Genomic DNA, 20,148 nt, shown 5'->3' with positions numbered 1-20,148 from the left:
GCAAGGCAGGTTTGCAAATTAGGTTCTGTAGCAAACTGAGTATTTACAAAGGATATGATAAAGAAAATGTAACTAAAACCACGGCAGATTAGCAGACTGCAGTCTGAGGAGGCAACAATTTATTGCTTTTGAATCAAAAAGTTCTGAATATCCATGTACAACTACATGCAAATCGAAAATGAGTGTGATTAGAATGAGTAAATCTTAGCACAATGAGGATTTTACCAGGATTGTTATGTTACTATATAGACTATAGGGATTTGGGTCAGACATCTCTTCTGACATGCAGAGTTTAATTTACATTAATTTAAAAAGCAACCCTGGACAGGTACAAATAGAGAAGTCTGTCATCAAGTAATCTTTGAGAACAGAATCAGGTTCCTACAGGACAAGCGAGCACGCCACAAAGCCAGTGTCTTCACCCACCCCTCCAACAGTGACTTCATATGTAATATTTGCAATTGGATCTGCAAATCAAGATTTGGTTTAACAAATGAAACAGCATCGACCTAGACAGTGAATAAAAGGTCTCCTTGCTGAACACTAATTCATTGAGGCGGCAGGGAATCCATCAAGTTTCCAATGCGCTAAAGACACTTTTAAAAACAACAAAAACCTATTTTATCACATTCTATGTTTATAGATCTGATATGCTGAAGTGCCAGCACATTAGAAAGTGTCACAAAAGAGAGCACTGGTATTATAAAATAGTGTACTATAAATTAATGATGGACTTTATCAATCCACTGCCCTCTTAACAGGTAAACACACTGCTGGAGCAGCAGCCAGCCAATGTAGAGTATTACACTATTTAGGAAATACATTAAGATTTTCAAAAATGCCTTGAGAAATAAAATGTAAATTTCAGATTTCTCTTATTCATTGTGATGCCTCTTTTCCAACTTACCTGCTATCCTCCTTGGTGAAATAGAGAACAGGTTTCCGTCTGGAGGAGTACATCATTTTCTTTCACTCCTTAGCTCTCAGTCAGTCTCTGTCACATAGTCTCTGTTGATGCGGACTGACTCCCGCCACCCCCCCCCCCCCCCCCCCCCCCCCCTCCCCCAACTCCTTGGCAAAGAGTGCACTGAGGATACACAAACAAGTTGATGGTTCTCAACAGTCCTGCGAAAGCAGCAGCCATCCAGAGATCTCCTGCAACCTTGTCAAATGGAACATGAAAGCTTCAAAACTCTTGTATTGTGGCACAGGATTAGTGGAGTCAATGACCCAAAAAGGAGGGAGAGGTGCCAGTGGAGCCCTTCAAATTCTCGTTAGTTGGGACGTGCAGCCAAAAATCCTTCAAACCTTACCAATAAGCAGATAGGCCAAAAGACCTTCAGTCCTGTCAAGACCCTCGCACATGTCAATGGATAGGCTGACAGAGAGACCCACTCTCCTAACAATGGATATTCACGGACAAACCCTCACTCCTGTCAATGGATACAGACTGACGGAGAAACCCTCACTCCTGTTAATGGATACAGACTGACTGAGAGACACTCAGTCCTGTCATAGAATAGGCTCATGGAGAGACCCTCGCGCTGTCAAGGAATACAGACTGACGATGAGACCCTCACTCCTGTCAACAGACAGAGTCTGACAGAGAGACTCTCACTCTTGTTAATGGACACAGACTCACAAAGAGACCCTCTCTCCTGCTAATGGACACTGACTGACAGAGAGACCCTCACTCTTGTTAATGGACACTGACTGACAGAGAGACTCTCACTCCTGTAAGTAGACACTGACTGACGGAGAAACCCTCACTCCTGTTAATAGACACAGACTCAAAGACAGACCCTCACTCCTGTTAATGGACACTGACGGAGAGACACTCACTCCTGTTAATGGACACGGACTGACGGAGAGACCCTCACTCCTGTTAATGGGCACAGACTGACGGAGAGACCTTCACTCCTGTTACTGGACACAGACTGACAGAGACCCTCACTCCTGTTAATAGGCACAGACTCACAGAGAGATCCTCACTCCTTTTAATGGACACTGATTGACGAAGAGACCCTCACTCTTGTTAATGGACGCAGACTGATGGAGAGACCCTCACTCCTGTTAATGAACACGGACTCACAGAGAGACCCTCACTCCTGTTAATGGGCACAGACAGACGGAGAAACCCTCACTCCTTTTAACAGGCACTGGCTCACAGAAAGACCCTCACTCCTGTTAATGGGCCCAGGTTCACGGAGAGACCCTCAAGGCGTCAGTAGGGCCCAGTCGGGGGTCCCTCGGATATATTCGGTGCCGGGAGCCCTGTGTCCCGCTCCGGCCGCTCTCTATTCTGTTTCCTATCGGGGCGCCGCAGTCTCCCTTCCCCTGGTGCCGACCCTCAGCTCAGCTCAGCCCTGCCCCTGCTCCCCCCGGAGCCTGGGCTCTTTCTCTTTCTTGACGACACCGACTCCCGGTGCCGCGGGAGGAAAGTTCCTACACGCTGGCTATTGGCGCCACCTCATTGAGTGTCCGCCGGACCAGCAACTCGGCACAAACGTTCCGACGGCTTGTAAAACCTCCAGCTCTGCACATTGTGGGCTTATCTCTATTGCACACATTATACATATAATTAATTACATTTTATATATACAGACTGGATGGATTATATATGTATTAAATGATATAATTTTAAATGTGCATATTTTATATAATTTGTAGACCGTAATTAATCATATATTTACTTCTATAGAAATGGACTTAAACTCCATAAATAAACGAATCCTTATGATATATATGAAATGTGATTTATATATATACGCTGAATGAAAGTTATCCAGTCTTTATAAGTCACAGATGCTGTATATTTTACACACAATCTGCTGCATAAAAATGTGGTATTGTAACGAGTGTAACACAGTCACAGTCACATGAGTGACTTTTGCAAGTGGTGGGCATTCCTGATACAAGTCTTTTATTTATACACCAGCCATTGTCCTGTGGCATCGTTTCTGCTCAGCTTAAGTTGGGCATATCGTTGTGGTTTTTGTGAGCTAAGATACATTGCGTGATGAAATAAACTTATACCCTATAAGCTGCTTTACTGTTCACAACAGATGAGGGAATCAAGCTTTAATTCACTAACAAAAATACCCTACATTTCTTCTAATGTAATTACCAATGCCTTTCTTCAATGACTAGTGTTCTTACCCCTGTTGCTCTATCTGGAGGTTTATTTCATATGTTTTGATCACTTTTTATAATTCATTCGCGGGATATGAGGGCATTGCTGGCAAGGCTAGCCATTTATTGCCCATCCCTAATTGACTTTTAGTCACCTTCTTAAATGCAGCTGACCATTTTCAAATGCAAGGCTGTTTCAGAGGGCAGTTAAGAGTCAGTTGCTGTGGGTCTGGAAGTGCATGGGCCAGACCGGGTAAGGATGGCAAATTTCCTTCCCTGTACCAGTTAAAGAAAAAAAAATGCAGATTTTAATTTAATCATCTGAAAATTCCTAGCTGTCATGATGGATTTGAGCTCATGTCTTCAGATCATTAATCCAGGCCTCAGGATTATTAGTTCAGTAACATAACCACAATGCCACTGCACCCCTACAATATAGAGAACTCCTGAAAATCAACACAACATTTGCCCTGCATTCACTTGAACTTGTGTCTTCTCAAAATATAGATTTAAGTAATTTTCTGGATTTACCTTACCTATGCCATTTGCTATATTATGCACTTATATCAGTTGACCTCTCAGTCCCTTCATATTAATATCGGAAAGTCCAAGTTTCTCTAGTTTTCTGTCATAACTCATTTGTCTAACATAATCAGCCTTGTGGCTCTTATCTGGACTGCCTCCAGCATTTGAATGTCCCTGTTGTGCCTCAGGAATGAGAATTAAACATAATATTCAAACTCGAGCATAATCAGCACAATGTACAGTTTCAATTTGAGAATGATTTCCTCCTAATTGTAAGCTACTGTTTCGCCCATGTTCAGCATCCTATTTGTTCTGCAGTGATTAATTATGTTGACCATGGGGTCAGCACAGAGCCCCTGATCTCTTTCAATTTCATCCTTAGCTGTCTCAGTTAGCAAGAGTGATAGACATTATGTCTTGTGATGCCCAGAAGTTTGAAATAATTAGACTTTTAGACAAAAAATTGGAGCTTTTATCGGAAGTATTTCTCACAACTCACCAATGTGCTATGGCATGATACATTGTTAGTCTGGAAATCTGACTCCAGTGCAGTAGAGTGTGATGTGGCATTCTGACCATACATTCATTACAATATAGTTCCTAACTCATTTTGGAATAATATGACAATATAACATCCATCTTTATTTAAAGAAATGTAATACCTCTATTTATCAATATAACTTCAAACCATTATTTTTTTTTATATTATGCCTCAGCTAAAGACTAAACTAAAAATGCTGCAGACAGTGTCGGCCTGGCAGTACTTCTCCTCAAGCTCTGTGTTATGATTCTCCAGCTTATTTTCTCTTCCAACCACTCTATGTGCCTGTCTTCCACTAGCTTTTCAGCTTCCTGCTCTGCCCGCTCAGCTTGGCTTCTTACAGTTTGTATTTCCTTTTTTAAATGCTCCAGCATTTCTCGCAGTTTGTTACTGGGCTCCTGTAAATCATTCTCCGTTTATGATACAGTGTTAAGCTGCATCTGCATCACTAATTTGCTGTCTGAACTCAGTACTGTCATTCTTTACTTTTTCAAGTTCTTCTATTTGAAGCATGTGCTGTTAAAGTTTTGACTTGAGGTTCAGGATCTCCCTCTTGGATGCCTCCTCTGCTAACCGTATGGCATGCAGTTTCCCTTCCATACGCCCTTTTTCAGCATGCCATGTTATGTCCTGCTCAGCCTCCAATCTTTCTAGGTTAATGACTTTATTCTCTAGTTCTAACTTTTTTTTTATCTTGGAGTGCTGTATGTTTCCGGAAATCTTCTTTATTACCTGCTTGAACTTTCCAAGTTAGCTCTCTTTCCTTTTCTGTCTTTCAGTTTTGGCCTTGAGAATTTCAGTATCTGACTGCAATCCATTCATTTGACTTTGCATGTTATCCCTCCTGCTGATGGAATTTACTCAATCTGTAGGCTCTGTGATTCTGGCAACCACTTCCTTTTCTTCCATCTCTTGCAGCTCTCTTTCAAGCTTTCCTTTTCGTTCTATTGATACTTTATGTGGAGGATAAATCACTGGTTTCTTATCTGGATCAATTGCGATGTGATACTCAAAATCTTCAAAGCATCCAACCACCTTATCAAAACACTCTGGATAGATTTGGATCAGACTTTCCCTGCTTCTGACTGGAGGGCACTTTTCAATGGGCATATTACCTTCAGCCCTCAGTGACACCTCCTATATCTCTTGGATTACTGAGATAAGCAACTACTCAACCCCAGGATAGCAGAACCATCTAATTCAGCGATGTGGAACATACATTTGACATATTTTTCTTTGTGTGTCCCTCTGATTTGGATTGTTCCTAGCTGTTGAATCTCATTTCTCCCATATGCCCTTAGCATGACATTGCTCTGTTTCAGAACACTTTTCTTTGGGTAACCCTTTTCTTTCAAATTTTCAGGAAAAATATTCTTGGTGTAGCCTGAGCCTGAGTAGGATGATGTTACTCTGTGCTCCAGTATCAAGGTTCAGCTTTATCGTTGCTGATCTGAATGGCTGAATGAATTTCTTTCCTCTGGGAACTGTCACATCCAGACATTTCATGAATATGTATTGTTCCTATATCTGTTGTGTCCTCAAGCTCATCATTATCATCCAGGGTATGGATGTTTTGGCTTCTTTTTTCTCATTCGTCCTGTTGCTCTGCCTCTGGTAACTCCTTTACTGTCCTGTTTCTTTGTTCTCCACATTTTTTCCCTGTGATAGGGATATCTACAATCTCTGCAGTTTGATCTGTATATGGGACATTTCCTTCTGTCTGAATTCATGGTCATCTGGAGCTCTGTCCTATTTTTCTTTCTGTCAGGGTATGTATCTTTTTGTTGCTGTTTCACTGCATCAACCTTTCTGCCTTTCCCTTGACTTTGAAGACTAGCCATGTGGGTATTCACCATCTTCATCTGTCTACTCATGGCTTCATGTGCTCTGGTAGTGTCAATGGCCTATGGTTTGAGAGCTTGTTTGTTTTCCAGTCAGAGCTTTTTGTACTCAGGTTGTGCAGATCACCAAATGGGCTGATTTGTCAGTCTTTCGTCCATTTTTTTAAATTTACACTTGCTAGCTATGTTTCTCAATCTTGGTAAGAAATTGTCAACAGGCCCACCTGGTTTCTGCCTCAAGCTCTGAAATTCATATCAGTGGATCCGATGGTTTAACATTGGCTGGAGACGTGTGAATTCTCAAAAAAATTGTATAGGTTTTTACTGTCATCCTCATTCATCTCCCAGCTATTAAAGATATAAACCTTTGTCTCTTATCCATAACTGAACCTTTTCTTTTCACTAGTGCATTTTCGAAAATGGCTGAATGTCAACCTGTACTTTGTTTAAACTTTCCAAATGCCTCTATGATATTATCGGTCTTCCAATTCATCTTGAGCAGGAACTGTGTACTCATTGATGGCAGCCATCTTGTTTTTGCTTGATTCACGCTTTTATTTCTCTCTCTCTCTCTGGCACTAATTGAATCTGATTGTTCTCAATCTAATTCAGGATTCAATCTGTTTAAATTGTTTGGGTTTTCCTCACAGACACCTGCTGCCACAACGTTCTGTCTTGTGGTTTCCGTTAGTCTTGAATAATCACACTTTTAGACAAAAATATTGGGGCTTTCACTGAATGTATTTCTCCCAGCTTACAATATGTGATGCGGATGACACTGTACATTGATAGTTTGGGACACTGACTGTAGTGCACTAGTAAGTGATGTGACATTCTGACTATGCATGTATACCTGTGCATTACAATATAGTTCCTAAATTATTTTGGAATAATATAACACCATAACAATGGACATGCTAGTGGCAACACTATATTCGTTTATTATATCCTTTAATCCAGTAAAATATTGCAGAAAATGCAAAATGCATAAAAACATTACATATATGGTTCATGTTAGCATAATATATACAATATGTACACACATTTGTACATTTTACATACAGGTAGACTTATTTTACTACAACAACAACTTACATCTTACATTATACAGCACCTGAAATACAGAGAAACACCGAAGGAGGAAGAAATGGAGACCAAGCCACTGAAGGCGATGCTGGCAAGGGTAGGGCTGCCAACACTCCAGGATTGTTCAGTTGTCTCCTGGAATGGGCATGAATCTCCTGGGCACTGCTGCTAGCAGCCTGAGAAAACCTTGCACTTTAAATTTCTTGCCGCAGTATTGTCCCTCCACACCGCCCCCAAGAACTCCTTGACATACACCGTGTTACAATTAAGCTCAAACAAACAGCAACAAAGTGACAATTTCCACCATGGAGTTGAGTAGAGATCTTTTGCATTGTTTATTTTGGTTTGTAGAACAGAAAACACAATCTGAAAATTAGGATATATTACATAAAAAGTATTAGCGCAGTTATCATTCATTCTGTTGTGATACAGAATCGTTATCTGGTTGTTTTGATCATGAAACCAGATGAATAATTAATATCAACTTGTCCTCTGTCTACAGATCATCCAAACAATCTAGAGCTTGGAAATGCTCAGTGCATTATGAACCACACTGATAAATTCCACTTTTACAGAATCACAGATTTTTTATAGCACAGAAAGAGGCCATTCAACCCATTATGTCTGTGCTGGCTCTTCATAGGAGCAATTTACCCATTGCCATTCCCCTGCCTTCTCCCTGTAACCCTGCACATTTTCTCACACATAACCTATGATATGTGCACATATACACCCACATCTCTTTGCTCCTGCACCTCCTTTAGAATTGGACCCTTTATTTTATATTGGCTGTCTGTGTTCTTCCTACTAAAATGAATCACTTCACACTTCTCTACATTGAATTTCATTTTTGCCCATTCCATCAACTCGTCTATGTCCTTTTGAAGTTCTATACTATCCTCCTCACTGTTCACAATGCTTCTAAGTTTTGTACCATCTGCATATTTTGAAATTGTTCCCTGCCCACTAAGGTATAGTTCATTAATATATATCAGGAAGAGCAAGGATCCCAACCCCAACCCATGGGGAACTCCACTACAACCTTTCTCATGCCCAAAAAACACCCATTAACCACTACTCTCTGTTTCCTGTCACTCAACCATTACATTTCCATGTTGCTACTATCCCTTTTATTCCATAACATGGGCTAATACGTTACCCACAAGTCTGTTGTCTGGCACTTTATCAAATGCCTTCTGGAAATTCTTGTACACCACATTAATAATATTACCCTCATCAACCTTCTCTGCTACCTATCAAAAAACTCCAGCAAGTCAATTAAACATGGTATGCCCTTAACACATTGTGCTGACTTTTCTTAATTAACCCTCATTTTCCCAACTGAATATTCACTTTGCCTATACAATTTTTAAATGCTTGTGTAGTTGACTATACCTGCACTTGGTTAGCACTTCTGGGTGTGTTAATAAGTCATAAGCAAGTTATGGTGCATGATGCCCATAGATCAGTCATGTTGTGGAGTCTATAAATAAAATAAACTAGGTGCAGAAGTCTGACAAAGGTTCAAGCAATAATCCTACGTACAAACGTACATGCATACGAACAGATGAGTTATGAGCAGGAGTAGCCCACTTGGCCCCTTGAGCCTGCTCCGCCATTCAATAAGATCATGGCTGCTCTGAGCATAATCTCCTGCCTACCCCTGATAACTCTTCACTCCCCCACCCCCTTGTTTATCAATAATCTATCTACTCTGCCTTGAAAACATACAAAGACTCTGCTTCCGCCGTCTTTTGAGGGAGTTCCAAAGACTCTCTATCCTCTGAGAGAAAATATATTTCTTATATCTGTCTTAAATGAGTGACCCCTTATTTTTAAATAGTGAGCACTAGTTCTAGCTTCTCCCACAAGAGGGAACATCCTCTCCATATCCACCCTGTCAAGATCCTCAGGGGCAGTTGTGCGGGAGCAGGCACAAGCCTGATGGGCACTCCCAATCGGGTCCGCCATTTTATGTGGGAAGGCCAATTAAGGCCCACCCAGCGTGATGTGTGCCCAGAAGCGCTGAGTGCTCCCTGTGTGGGCCGGGGGGGGGGGGGGGGGGTGGGGGTGGGGTGGTTCCGTGAGTCGGGACCTCTGTGCCTCAGGGAGATTAGTTTAAGTTTTAAAAATTTAAATAAGGAAAAGAAAAAATGTTAAGACATGTCCAATCATGTGACAGTGTCACATGAGCTTGGAGATGTCAATGAACTTTAATGAAAACTTTATTTAATTTATAAACCCTTCTTGAGTCCTCATCCAGCCCATGGATGAGGTTCCATGAAAAATATGAAGGGCTCTTCGCCTGCCCGCCAACCTTAGGGTTGGACGGTAGCTTTCTCAACAGGTTTAATTAGTTAATTAATAGCCCTTACAGGCTGTGCGCCTGCCGAACTGAAAATGTAAATGATGCCTGACGTCACCCCGCGTCACTTCACGCCTCGGCGAGCAGGCACCGCCCCCACTCACCAAGCTGAAAATTCTTCCCCATCTGCGTCACCAGGTATATATAAATGGTAGCTACGAGACATGACCATTTTTGGCTCAGGCATCCAATATTCAATGAGTGGCAGAAGCAGAATTTGTGCTTTGGTTTCAAGAATTTACAGGACGATATGAGCCCAATTTAGGTTAATAATAACTTATGTTTAAACTATGCCCTTAATGTAGCAAATCAGTGTAGCACATTTCAGAGGAGGGAAAATGAATGTGAGGGGCTAGTAATATTATTAAGGGGTTCAGCGAAAGCATGATTGAAGAGAGAAGTTATTGAAGCTTGTGTGAGAAGCAGCAAAAGACAGGCCTTTAAGAGTGAGTGAGTGAATGACTAAGTGGAGGGAGGGAGAGAGGGAGGAAGGAAGGAATTTGATTGCAGTTAATGCAGGTTGGAGTTTGGGAACCTACTAAGGAAAGCTTTAGAGAAATTGAGTTTGGAGATGACAAAGGCATGGATGAGAGTTTCAGCAGAAAAAGGGCCCAGTAACAGCTGAGATCAAGATGGGTGGGGTTAAAATCATTCAGGATTAAATAGGAAATTGAGAATGGGTAGAGTCAGATAGTCAAGTGATGGAGGGGTGTGGTGGAATAGTACAGCTATATGTTGTCAGTAAACCTATGGAAGCTGATTCTGATATGACAGATAATGCTGCCAAAGGGCAGATGAAGAACTTGAGGAGCCTGGGATGGAGTCTGGGTGCATTCCTCAGGAAACTCTGTAGCCCTTTACTCCACTGTCGGTTGATTGCTTGGGACAAGGTTTCAGAGGATTTTGGTCTCCCACTGGAGGTGTGAATTGGGTTGTGAAATACTAAACTTAGCACGCTTTTTTGCTGGAAAAACAATTTTTGTCTGCCTTCCCGACCCCAGGCCATTTTCGTGTGGCCTTTACATTGTAAAGGAGACCTTGCATGAAAACACACACACACCCCTTCCAAAATCAAAGTCTCCATTGTGAGGACTTCAGGAAATTGTATTTCCTTCCGCACACTATTTTTGTGTGCTGGTGCAAGTGTTGGAAGCCTTAAAATAACACACCTCCTTGAAGTGTCAATGACCACTGGGGAAGCCTGCTGAAGAATCTGGAACATTTTGAAAGGTAAATGTGAAATGTTTCCACACCCTCAATTGTCTATTGTAATGTAGTTGAGCTTTTAATGAGTGATTCATCATAGGGTTCTGTCCTGCAAAGTTATGTTAACCATTATATTGACCACCATTCTGCAAGTGTTGACATGCATTACAGTACTTTTTCAATTGGAAAAAAGTGACATAATGCCTTCAAAAATTTAGAAAAATTTGTTGTTAAACTTTCCTTGGCATATTTGGCACTGGCATTTAAATCTACAGATAGCTCCAACTGTGAAAAAAATCCCTTGCTTTTGAAAGCTAAAAAAAAAAATCAGAGCACCTGCTTGCTTCCATTAATTGCCAGGCAATCTGCTTTGAAAAGAAGGAGACACAATTTGTTCTTTCAATTTCAGGCTTTGAGTTGCAATGATCTTGTGATAGCTGTGGTCATTATAAATGCTTGGCTGAGTTCCAAAATCTAGTGGTCTGTTGACACAGCTGTTCAGGGGAATGACTGACAAATTTTACGAGCATGTAATAACATCTCAGCTTTGACATTGTTTTGGAGTACATACTTGTTTGTTTGTTTGAACAACTTAATGGTCACTTAACAAAGATTAACTTTTTTTCAATGGAGAGGTTTTTTTGCAGTATCAATGACAGAGTTTTGAATGAGAGTTTTATTAAATTGTCACAGGTTTAACATTTTAACACCTGCATTTAAAATAATTCCCATTGATATTTCATGGCTCCTGAGAAATGTATACAGTGGATACTGGGGGAGTAGCTATGGAGGATACATAGGAAGTCAGGGTTGGGCTGTGTGGTCTGGGTGCATGGAGCTGGCATGGGGGATCTGAGGGGGGCATGGAGGTAGCAAGGGGATCAGAGGGGGCATGAGGTGGTATGGGATGGGTGGGGGTGAGGGTAAGGTTTAGGGGGTCTTTAAACAATGTTGAGAGTGGGACTGTTGTGTTGGAGAACAGAGGCAGGCCTTCTAACCAGCCTGCCTCTACACCCACACTACTCCAGTACTCCATCGTGGCTCTCAAACTGTACTGTAAACCCAAACCCTGGATGGGAATACAAAAATTCCAGCAAAGGCATGCATGGGCCGGGTTGCAGTTCAGAAGCCACAAGAGTATGAAAGTTGCTTTTTCCCGAACCTACACGAAAATCCTGGCTCATATTTGTTTCCGATTGTCATTGTAACATTCTAACTAGTGTCATTTCTTTCCAATAGACACTGCAGCACTTTGTACTGCTAAAAGAGAATATATGTAACAAAATAATTCATTAGTCTTCTTATTTAGTTATAGACAACATTGTCATGAAAAGCCAATTATAGACAGGGATTACTTATGGGCATATTGAACTTTTCAAGGAAGATGCGTGTGTTTTTAAAAAAATACAAGCAAGGAAACCGAGCAAAAAATGGCTGATAATGTAAAGTGACCGCTTTCTGGAAAAATTCCTATGTGGATTATACTGACAGACCTGCAGAGAGAAAATGGAATGTCACACCTGAAAAGGTGTCATGGCCTTCTTCAAGCAGACACACTTAAAAGGGAGATAGGAAAGATGGAAAAGACTGAACTTTAATCTCCTGTAGCTGCAGAGACAAAAGATTGATTACCACGTCTCAGCAGTCACCTAAAATTTATCTCCTATTGATTCATATCTCAGAATGTGTAAAATGGTCAGAGATCAAAGACTCTGGGCATAAGACATGGTATTTTTTGCCTCACAGGAATACACAGGGAAAATGGGTTAAAAGGCTAGCAGCAGAACAGTGCAGTGTGCGCTAGTGTACAGCGTGTATGACAGCAAAAAGAAGAAGTCCAAGTAGCCACCCCTGCAGTTGTAGGCAAAATCTATCTTTCTCTGTTGCTGGAGGCAAGGATCAACAGAAGACACATCAAAAAGGAAATGGGACAGCCTCTTCAGCTATCCTGCAGACCCACTAGTCTCCAAAACAACTGTGAAACTGCCAAAACCAGCTTTACCGGAATCATCCAACTTAACGGCAGCAAAGTTTCACTATCTATATCTCATGGACAAGCCAAAGACTGATTTGTAACTTTTATTTGGACTCTTAGCTTCTCATTAACGATCTGTGTGTATGTGTGTTGCATTTTTATTATTTTTCTCAGGTTTTTAAGTAACTAATAAACTTATTCTTTCTTTGACTCAAGAAATCTTGGTTAAATATAACCTTCTGAACAAAATAAATACATTTGGACTGGGAGAAGGTGTCCACAGGGCAAGGGATCCCTTTTAAATTAACCTTGTTGTGACCAACCAAGCGAGGTGAATAAGGAAGAAGAGCCAGACTGTTCCTCCTCACCCAGGAGAATAATAAAATTGCGGTCCCGTTTGGAAAGTTAACAAGTTGGGGGACCTTGTCTGGGGACAGGTCGTCACAATGGGAATGTCTCCATTTATCACTATGCTCAAATATTTGATAGTAGCTTGCTTATCACAGGAAAAACATCTCATGTCAGCCAGTTTATGCTATAATCACATGATCTCTGGGAGCGGAGACAGATGGACCTGCAAGGGACACCACTACTAGGGCAGAGGGCTGAGTTTGGAAAAGAAAATCCAGAAGTGACATGACAGGAAAACTAATTTCATTGGCTGGTGAGAAACTGCTGTGAGGGAGTGTGTTTAAATAGGTTAAAACTAGAAAAATGTATCATTTATGAAGAAGTAGCTACTTGGATTTCAGTAAGGAACACTAGCAATAGGGAAGCAAGGTTAAATCAAGTCAAAGTGAAATAAAGTAATAAAGTAAACAAAGTAAGATAAAATTAGCATAAGTGTAGTAAAGTTAATTTACTAGTAATTTATTCTACTTTAAGTGTAATAAATAGTTTTTAAAGTTATGGGATGGCAGGTCAGCTCGGCCAAGTGGAGTGTACATCCTGTGGTATGTGTAAAGTCATGGATGCACCATGTGTTCCTGACAAACACATCTGTAGGAAGTGTCACCAGCTGCACAAGCTTGAGCTCTGGGTTTTGGAACTTGAGCAGCGGCTGGAGTAACTGTTGTGCATCTGCAAGGCAGAGGACTACGTGGATAGTATGTTTAGGGAAGTGGTCACACCACAAGTCAGAAGTGTACAGCCAGACAGGAAACGGGTGACTGCCAGGCAGTCTAAGAGAACCAGGCAGGTAGTGCAGGAGTCCCCCAAGTCTATCCTGCTTGCTAATCAGTTTTCCATTTTGGATGCTAATTAGGGTGATAGATCCTCAGGGGAGTGCAGCCAGAGCCAAGCCTATGGCACCACAGATGTCTCAGCTGTACAGGGCGGGGGAGGAAGAAGAATGGAAAGGCAATAGGGGGTTCCATAGTCGGGGGATCAGGCAGCATTTCTGCAGCAGTTAATGTGACTCCAGGATGGTGTGTTGCCTCTCTGGTGTCAGGGTCAAGGATGTTATGGAGTGGCTGCAGGACATCCTTTGGGGGGGGGAGGGGGAAGCAGCCAGAGGTGGTCCACATTGGTACCAATGACATAGGAAGGAAGGAAAAATGAGGTCCTGAAAGCAGGTTTCAGGGAGTTAGGACAGAAATTAAAAAGCAGGACTTCAAGAGCAGTAATCTCAGGATTACACCCAGTGCCACGTGTTAGTGAGCATAGGAATAGGAGGATTGATCTATTAAATACGTGGCTGGAGAACTGGTGTAGGAGGGAGAACATCAGATTTCTGAGGCATTGGGACTGGTTCCAGGCAGCTGGGACCTGTACAAGCTGGACAGTTTACATCTTAACAGGGCTGGGACTGATATACTTGCAGGGAGATTTGGTGTTGTTGTTAGGGTGCGTTTAAACTAGCTTATCAGGGGGATGGGAACCTGAGATATGGCCTAAATTGGAGAAAAGTAAAGTTGGTAACAGGAAGTAGTAATGAGACTAGAAGGCAGGAGAAACAAAGCAGAACACTGAGTATGCTATGAATGCAGAATGATGTCAAAAAGACAAAGTTAAGAGCACTCTACCTGAATGCGCGCAACATTCGTAATAAGGTAGATGATCCAAAGGCACAAACAGAGGTAAATGGGTATGATATAATAGCCATTACATAAACATGGCTGAATGATGATCAAGACTGGATACTAAATATTCAAGGATATTCAACGTTTAGGAAGGACAGACAAGAAGGGAAAGGAGGTGGAGTTGCACGGATAATAAGGGATAGAATCAGTGCCTGAGTAAGGGAGGATCTCAGATCAGAAGAACAATATATGGAATCTGTTTGGGTAGAACTAAGAAACTGTGAAGATCAGCAGACATTGGCTGGAGTTGTTTATAGGCCTCCAAACAGTAGTGGTAAAGTGGGGCATGGTGTTATTCAGGAGATGAGAGAAGCATGTAGCATGGGCAATACAGTAATCATGGGTGACTTCAATCTGCTTATAGACTGGGTAAACCAATTGAGCACTAAATCTGAGGAAGACAAGTTTCTGGAGCATCTTAGGGACAGATTTCCAGAGCAGTATGTTGAGGAGTCAACTTGATGACAGGCTATTATTTTAAATCTAGTATTATGTAATGAAAAAGTGCTAATTAATAACCTTGTTGTAAAAGAATCTTTAGGGATAAGTGACCACAATATGATAGAATTTTACATTACGTTTGAAAGTGAGGTAGCTCACTCTGAAGCAAGGGTGTTAAAGTTGAATAAAGGAAATTATAAGGCATGAGGGACAAATTGGCTGAGGTGGGTTGGGAAAATACATTAAAAGGTATGACTATACATAGGCAATGGGATCGTCTTCAAAGAACTACTACATAGCTTACAGCAGCTATACATTCCTTCAAAGTGCAAAAACCCAAAAATGTCAGTCAACCACGGTTAACAAAGGAAGTTAAGGATTGTATCAGATTAAATGAGAAGGCTTATAAAGTTGCCAGAAGTAGTAGTAAACCTGAGGATTGGGAGGTTTTTAAAATACAGCAAAGGAAGACCAAGAAACTGTTAAAAGGGAGAACAGAATATGAATGCAATGTAGCAAAAAAACATAAAAACAGACTGTAAAAGCTTCTATAGGAATGTAAAAAGGAAACGTTTGGCTAAGACAATTCCTGGCAGAGTTAGGAGAATTCATAATGGGGTATAGAGAAATGGCAGAGAAGCTAAATGATTACTTTGTATCTGTTTTCACTAAGTAAGATACAGGAAATCATCCAGATTTTAGAGATCCAAGGGACTAGGGAGAATGATGAGTTGAAGGAAATTAGCATAAGTAAGAAGGTTGTATTGGAGAAATTAACGGGACTGAAAGTTGATAAATCCCCGAGACCTGACATTCTGCATCCCAGAGTGTTGTAAGAGGTTGCTATAGAGATGGTGGATGCATTGGTGATCATTTTCCAAAATTCTATAGACTTTGGAAGATTCCTGAAGATTAGAAGGTAGCCAATGTCACCCTACTATTTAAGAAGGGAGGGAGAGAAAAAACAGGGAACTATAGACCTGTTAGCCTTATATCAGTAGTAGGGAAAATGCTAGAATCTATTATAAAGGATGTGATAAATAGATACTTGGATGATCATGATCTGATTGGGTATATTCAGCATGGATTTGCAAATGGGAAATCATTTTTGATGAACTTGTTGGAGTTTTTTTGAGGATGTTACTAACAAAATTGATAAAGGAGAGTCGATATACGTAATATACTTGGATTTTCAGAATAAAGTCCTCCACAGGAGGTTGATTAGCAAAATAAAAGCACATGGGATAGGAGGCAATATATTGGCATGGATTAAGGATTGGCTAACAGGCAGAAAACAGAGAGTAGGAATAAATGGGTCATTATCGTGTTGACAGGCTGTGACTAGTGGAGTACCCCAAGGATCAAAACTTGGCACCAGCTATGCACAATATATTTCAATGATTTGGGTGTGGGGACCAAATGTAATATTTCCAAGTTTACGGATGATACAAAGCTAGGCGGGCAATTGTGTTGTGAAGAAGATGTAAAGCAGTATAAGGAGGATTTGGATAGACTTAGGGACTTAGGAGGCAAGAACATGGCAGATGGTATATATTGTAGAAAAATGTGAGGTTATCCACTTTGGTAGAAGGAACAGGTATGTAAAGAATTTCCTAAATGGTAAGAGATTAGAAATTGTAGATGTACAAAGGGACTGGGTGCCTTGTCCATAAGTCACTGAAAGCTAACAGGCAGGTGCAGCAGGCAATTAGGAAGGCTAATGGAATGATAGTCTTTATTGCTAGAGGATTACAGTACAGGAGTACTGAGGTCTTGCTTCAAGTGTATAGAAGCTTGTATAGACCGTACCTGGAGTACTGTGTGCAGTTTTGGTCCCCTTACTTCAGAAATGATATTATTGCCATAGAGGGAGTGCAACAAAGGTTCGCCAGACTTGTTCCGGGAATGGCAGGACTGTCTTATGAAGAGAGATTGGGGAAACTGGGCCCGTATTCTCTAGAGTTTCGAAGAATGAGAGGGGATCTCATTGAGACCTACAAAATACTTAAAGGAATAGACAGGGTAGATGCAGGTAAGAAGTTTTCCCTGGCTGGGGAGTCTAGAACTAGGGAACACAATTTCAAAACAAGAGGGAAAGCCACTTAGGACCGAGATGAGGAGAAATTTCTTTAGCCAGAGGGTTGTGAATCTTTGGAATTCTCTATCACAGAGGGCTGTGGAATCTCAGTCATGGAGTATGTTTAAGGTAGAGATCGATAGATTTCTGATTAACATTAACGTAAAGGGTTATGGGGATAATGTGGGTAAAAGGCATTGAAATGTTCAATCAGCCATGATTGAATTGAATGGCGGAACAGGCTTGACGGGCTGAACATGCCTTCTCCTGTTCCTATGTTCCTAAGGTCGTCATCATGGGCTGAAGGATTGGTCAGTATAACCAAAAGTACAATAACAGATTTTTCTATATAACAGGGTTGGACTGACTAAAATAAAAATAAATGCTGAGCCATTTTATAAGTCCAATTTTAAGGCCATTTTTTCTTAAACAGGACTCTGTTAGGAGTTTTTGATTGATGTTGGTTTAAAAATCTCCTCCCTTCTAGCTAGATTATTTATCCATGGAAGGAAGCCTTCATACATACAAATGACCAAAATGTTCAGATCCAATGGTTCCTTGTGACAGGAACAAATGTGTTTTATCTTGATTTTTTGGGGATTTGCTATTGAAGTCCACAGTAGAGATGTGGTTAAAATCAATTATTCTGGCTGCCTGTTGCAAGATGGAAAATAATTTACTTTACAGTCTGACAAATATTCCACCTCAGGGCAAGGCAGAGCCAAACGTAGTTCTGCAAGTCCTTGGTATGCATGGTTTGATTGCTGCCATTGTATGTGGATGGGAGCCATCTGGCAGGTGATAGGATTTTGCATAGATCAATTAACTTCCCCACTTAATTCAATTATTAACATCAAAGTAGATAACAAAAAATAACTATCCCAGTAGTATCTTGAAGGGAAATGCAATTTTCTGTTCATAATCTTTTGATTATGCACACCGACAAAGATGTGACAGCATTAAACTTAGAAGACAAGTCTACAACAAGGAGGATTATGCTGGCTTGTGTTTCTAGCAGTGTTTCAATATGTAAGAAAAGAGCAACCATTTTTGGGGCATTAGATATGTTGAAAGATAGCTCAAGGGAAGGGTCTTTGATATTTGACACACTATACAGAATAACAACATTTGGAAATCACTATAAATACATTGCTTTGTGCTGACTGTTGTTTATTTATCTGTCCTGCATGAAATAAAATGGTCTATTGGTTTATAGATTGAGTCTTGATCTGAAGATCAAGAGAATTTAGTAGCAGAATGTGATATATTTCAGTAAGTTGGGACAGAGTGCTGAGGGTTCTCTGTTTGATCCTTCAGTCTTCTTATTATTTACTTAGCTACTTGGTAGACTCTAGGGACAATGAAGCTGTCTGACAGGAGCAAATGACAATACCGAAATTGAGGGGACCATCCACAGTACGAATTTCAAAAATGTAACAGACCTTTGTGCCAAACTACTTGGCAAAAAGCTGCTGTTTGTCAGACATGAGGTTGCTAGGGAGACAGGGTTCAGATAAGAGACAAAGTCATGAACTGGGCTGTGACTTAACGTTGCTACGGCATGGGCGCTTGCTAACCTGAAAGGACAAATAGCAGCGAATTGGGATATGAAGTTACAGTTTGCAATGCAACACACAGAGAAGCAGCATTCTTGGGGCCAGATTTTTGCTACCAAGGTGGATAGCTGGAGTTGGGAAATTTCCTGAATTGGAAGACCAGTCTCAGTTTAAAGGACTCCAGTACACCCAATTTTTGCTTTGGGGCAGCAGAGACTGGGATCGAGTCAAGCCCACTCACCCTGGAAGCAGATTATAGGCAGCCGTTGGGGTGGGTGAGTGCTGAGGCAGCCTGGTTAGTAGGCCCATCTCGGTTCTCTGAGACTTTTCTCCAGTTGTATTAAAAGCAGTTAGGCCCTCTAGCCCTCACCCTCCAATGCTTACAATGCCACCTTCTTACCCCATGCCATCATTGGCCCTTCTATACCCATTCACCCAGCATGCACCATGTACGGAACCAATGCGCCATATATTAACATGGGAAGTTTTGAAATGATGAGAAAAAAACACCCATTCAGAAATCTTTGAAAAAAAAACTGCTGTTCCTTCACCTCAATCAGCCAGGGCAATTATAGTTTCAGTAACTTAGAAGAACTCAGAAGCCTTAAGCACTTCACACCCATTATTTACTTAGACTTTGCCCCTCCGATCCTGTGTAGGACAATGGGCAGCAAGAGTCCACCACCAACACTGGTCCATCACAATTTCTTTCACTCCAGCCCAAGTGTGTCCTGCTCTTGAAGGTCATCCTTAAATGTACCTCATCAGGTCTTCTTTTGCCAGCCCTACCTTCTTTTCCCATCTGCTGCTGTCCATTTTACTTCCACTGTGGCAGGGCATATGTTCAGAAGGTGAAATACGTGACCTGCCAGTCTCAGTCATCTCTCCGTCACGATATTCCGCAGGCTCCCCTGACCAGTCCTCTGTAGCACTTCTTCGTTCAGGATGTTGTCTCTCCATGTGATGCCCAGGATTTTATGTCGGCCCAGCTGGTGAAAGACGTCCAACTGACCTGACACCTTTGCTGTTCTCCTCCATGTCTCACTGCCGTAGATTGGCAGTTGGTTTGCACTATGGGCATGTAGCGTCGCAGCTTCATGGTGGTGTTGATTGTGTCAGCTACTCAGGCCATGTGGAACCACTGGAAGACCAACGCTGCTTTGCCAATTCTTGTGTGGTTGTTGATTTTTACATCATCCTCTCTGGAGATGTTGCTTCCTAGGTAGAGGAAATGGTCGATGTCCTCGATATTCTGTTGCCCAAAGGTGATGGGAGGGCTTTGTCATACAGTCATCTTCTCACAGCTGATGAGTGTCACTATG

General features: G+C 41.4%; 2 protein-coding genes across 4 annotated transcripts in view; both read right to left on the bottom strand.

Moving 5' to 3' along the window:
• Positions 1–1,037, bottom strand: part of b4galt7 (xylosylprotein beta 1,4-galactosyltransferase, polypeptide 7 (galactosyltransferase I)) — a 39,759-nt gene extending 38,722 nt beyond the window's left edge. Inside the window, exon 1 of one of the 3 annotated variants that reach the window (XM_041194278.1) lies at positions 908–1,037. In XM_041194278.1, the coding sequence (XP_041050212.1) occupies positions 908–963 (56 nt within the window). In that variant the 5' untranslated portion in view covers positions 964–1,037. The remainder of the gene's footprint in view (positions 1–907) is intronic. The other 2 variants (XM_041194280.1, XM_041194279.1) reach the window with 2 other exon arrangements.
• A 5,957-nt stretch (positions 1,038–6,994) lies between these two features.
• Positions 6,995–20,148, bottom strand: part of LOC121281450 (semaphorin-4B-like) — a 108,883-nt gene continuing 95,729 nt past the window's right edge. Inside the window, exon 15 of the mRNA XM_041194396.1 lies at positions 6,995–7,491. Within this exon, the coding sequence (XP_041050330.1) occupies positions 7,397–7,491 (95 nt within the window). The 3' untranslated portion in view covers positions 6,995–7,396. The remainder of the gene's footprint in view (positions 7,492–20,148) is intronic.

Source organism: Carcharodon carcharias, chromosome 8, assembly GCF_017639515.1.
Source record: "Carcharodon carcharias isolate sCarCar2 chromosome 8, sCarCar2.pri, whole genome shotgun sequence".
Lineage (NCBI taxonomy): Eukaryota > Metazoa > Chordata > Chondrichthyes > Lamniformes > Lamnidae > Carcharodon > Carcharodon carcharias.
This window is presented reverse-complemented; position numbering and strand designations above follow the sequence as displayed.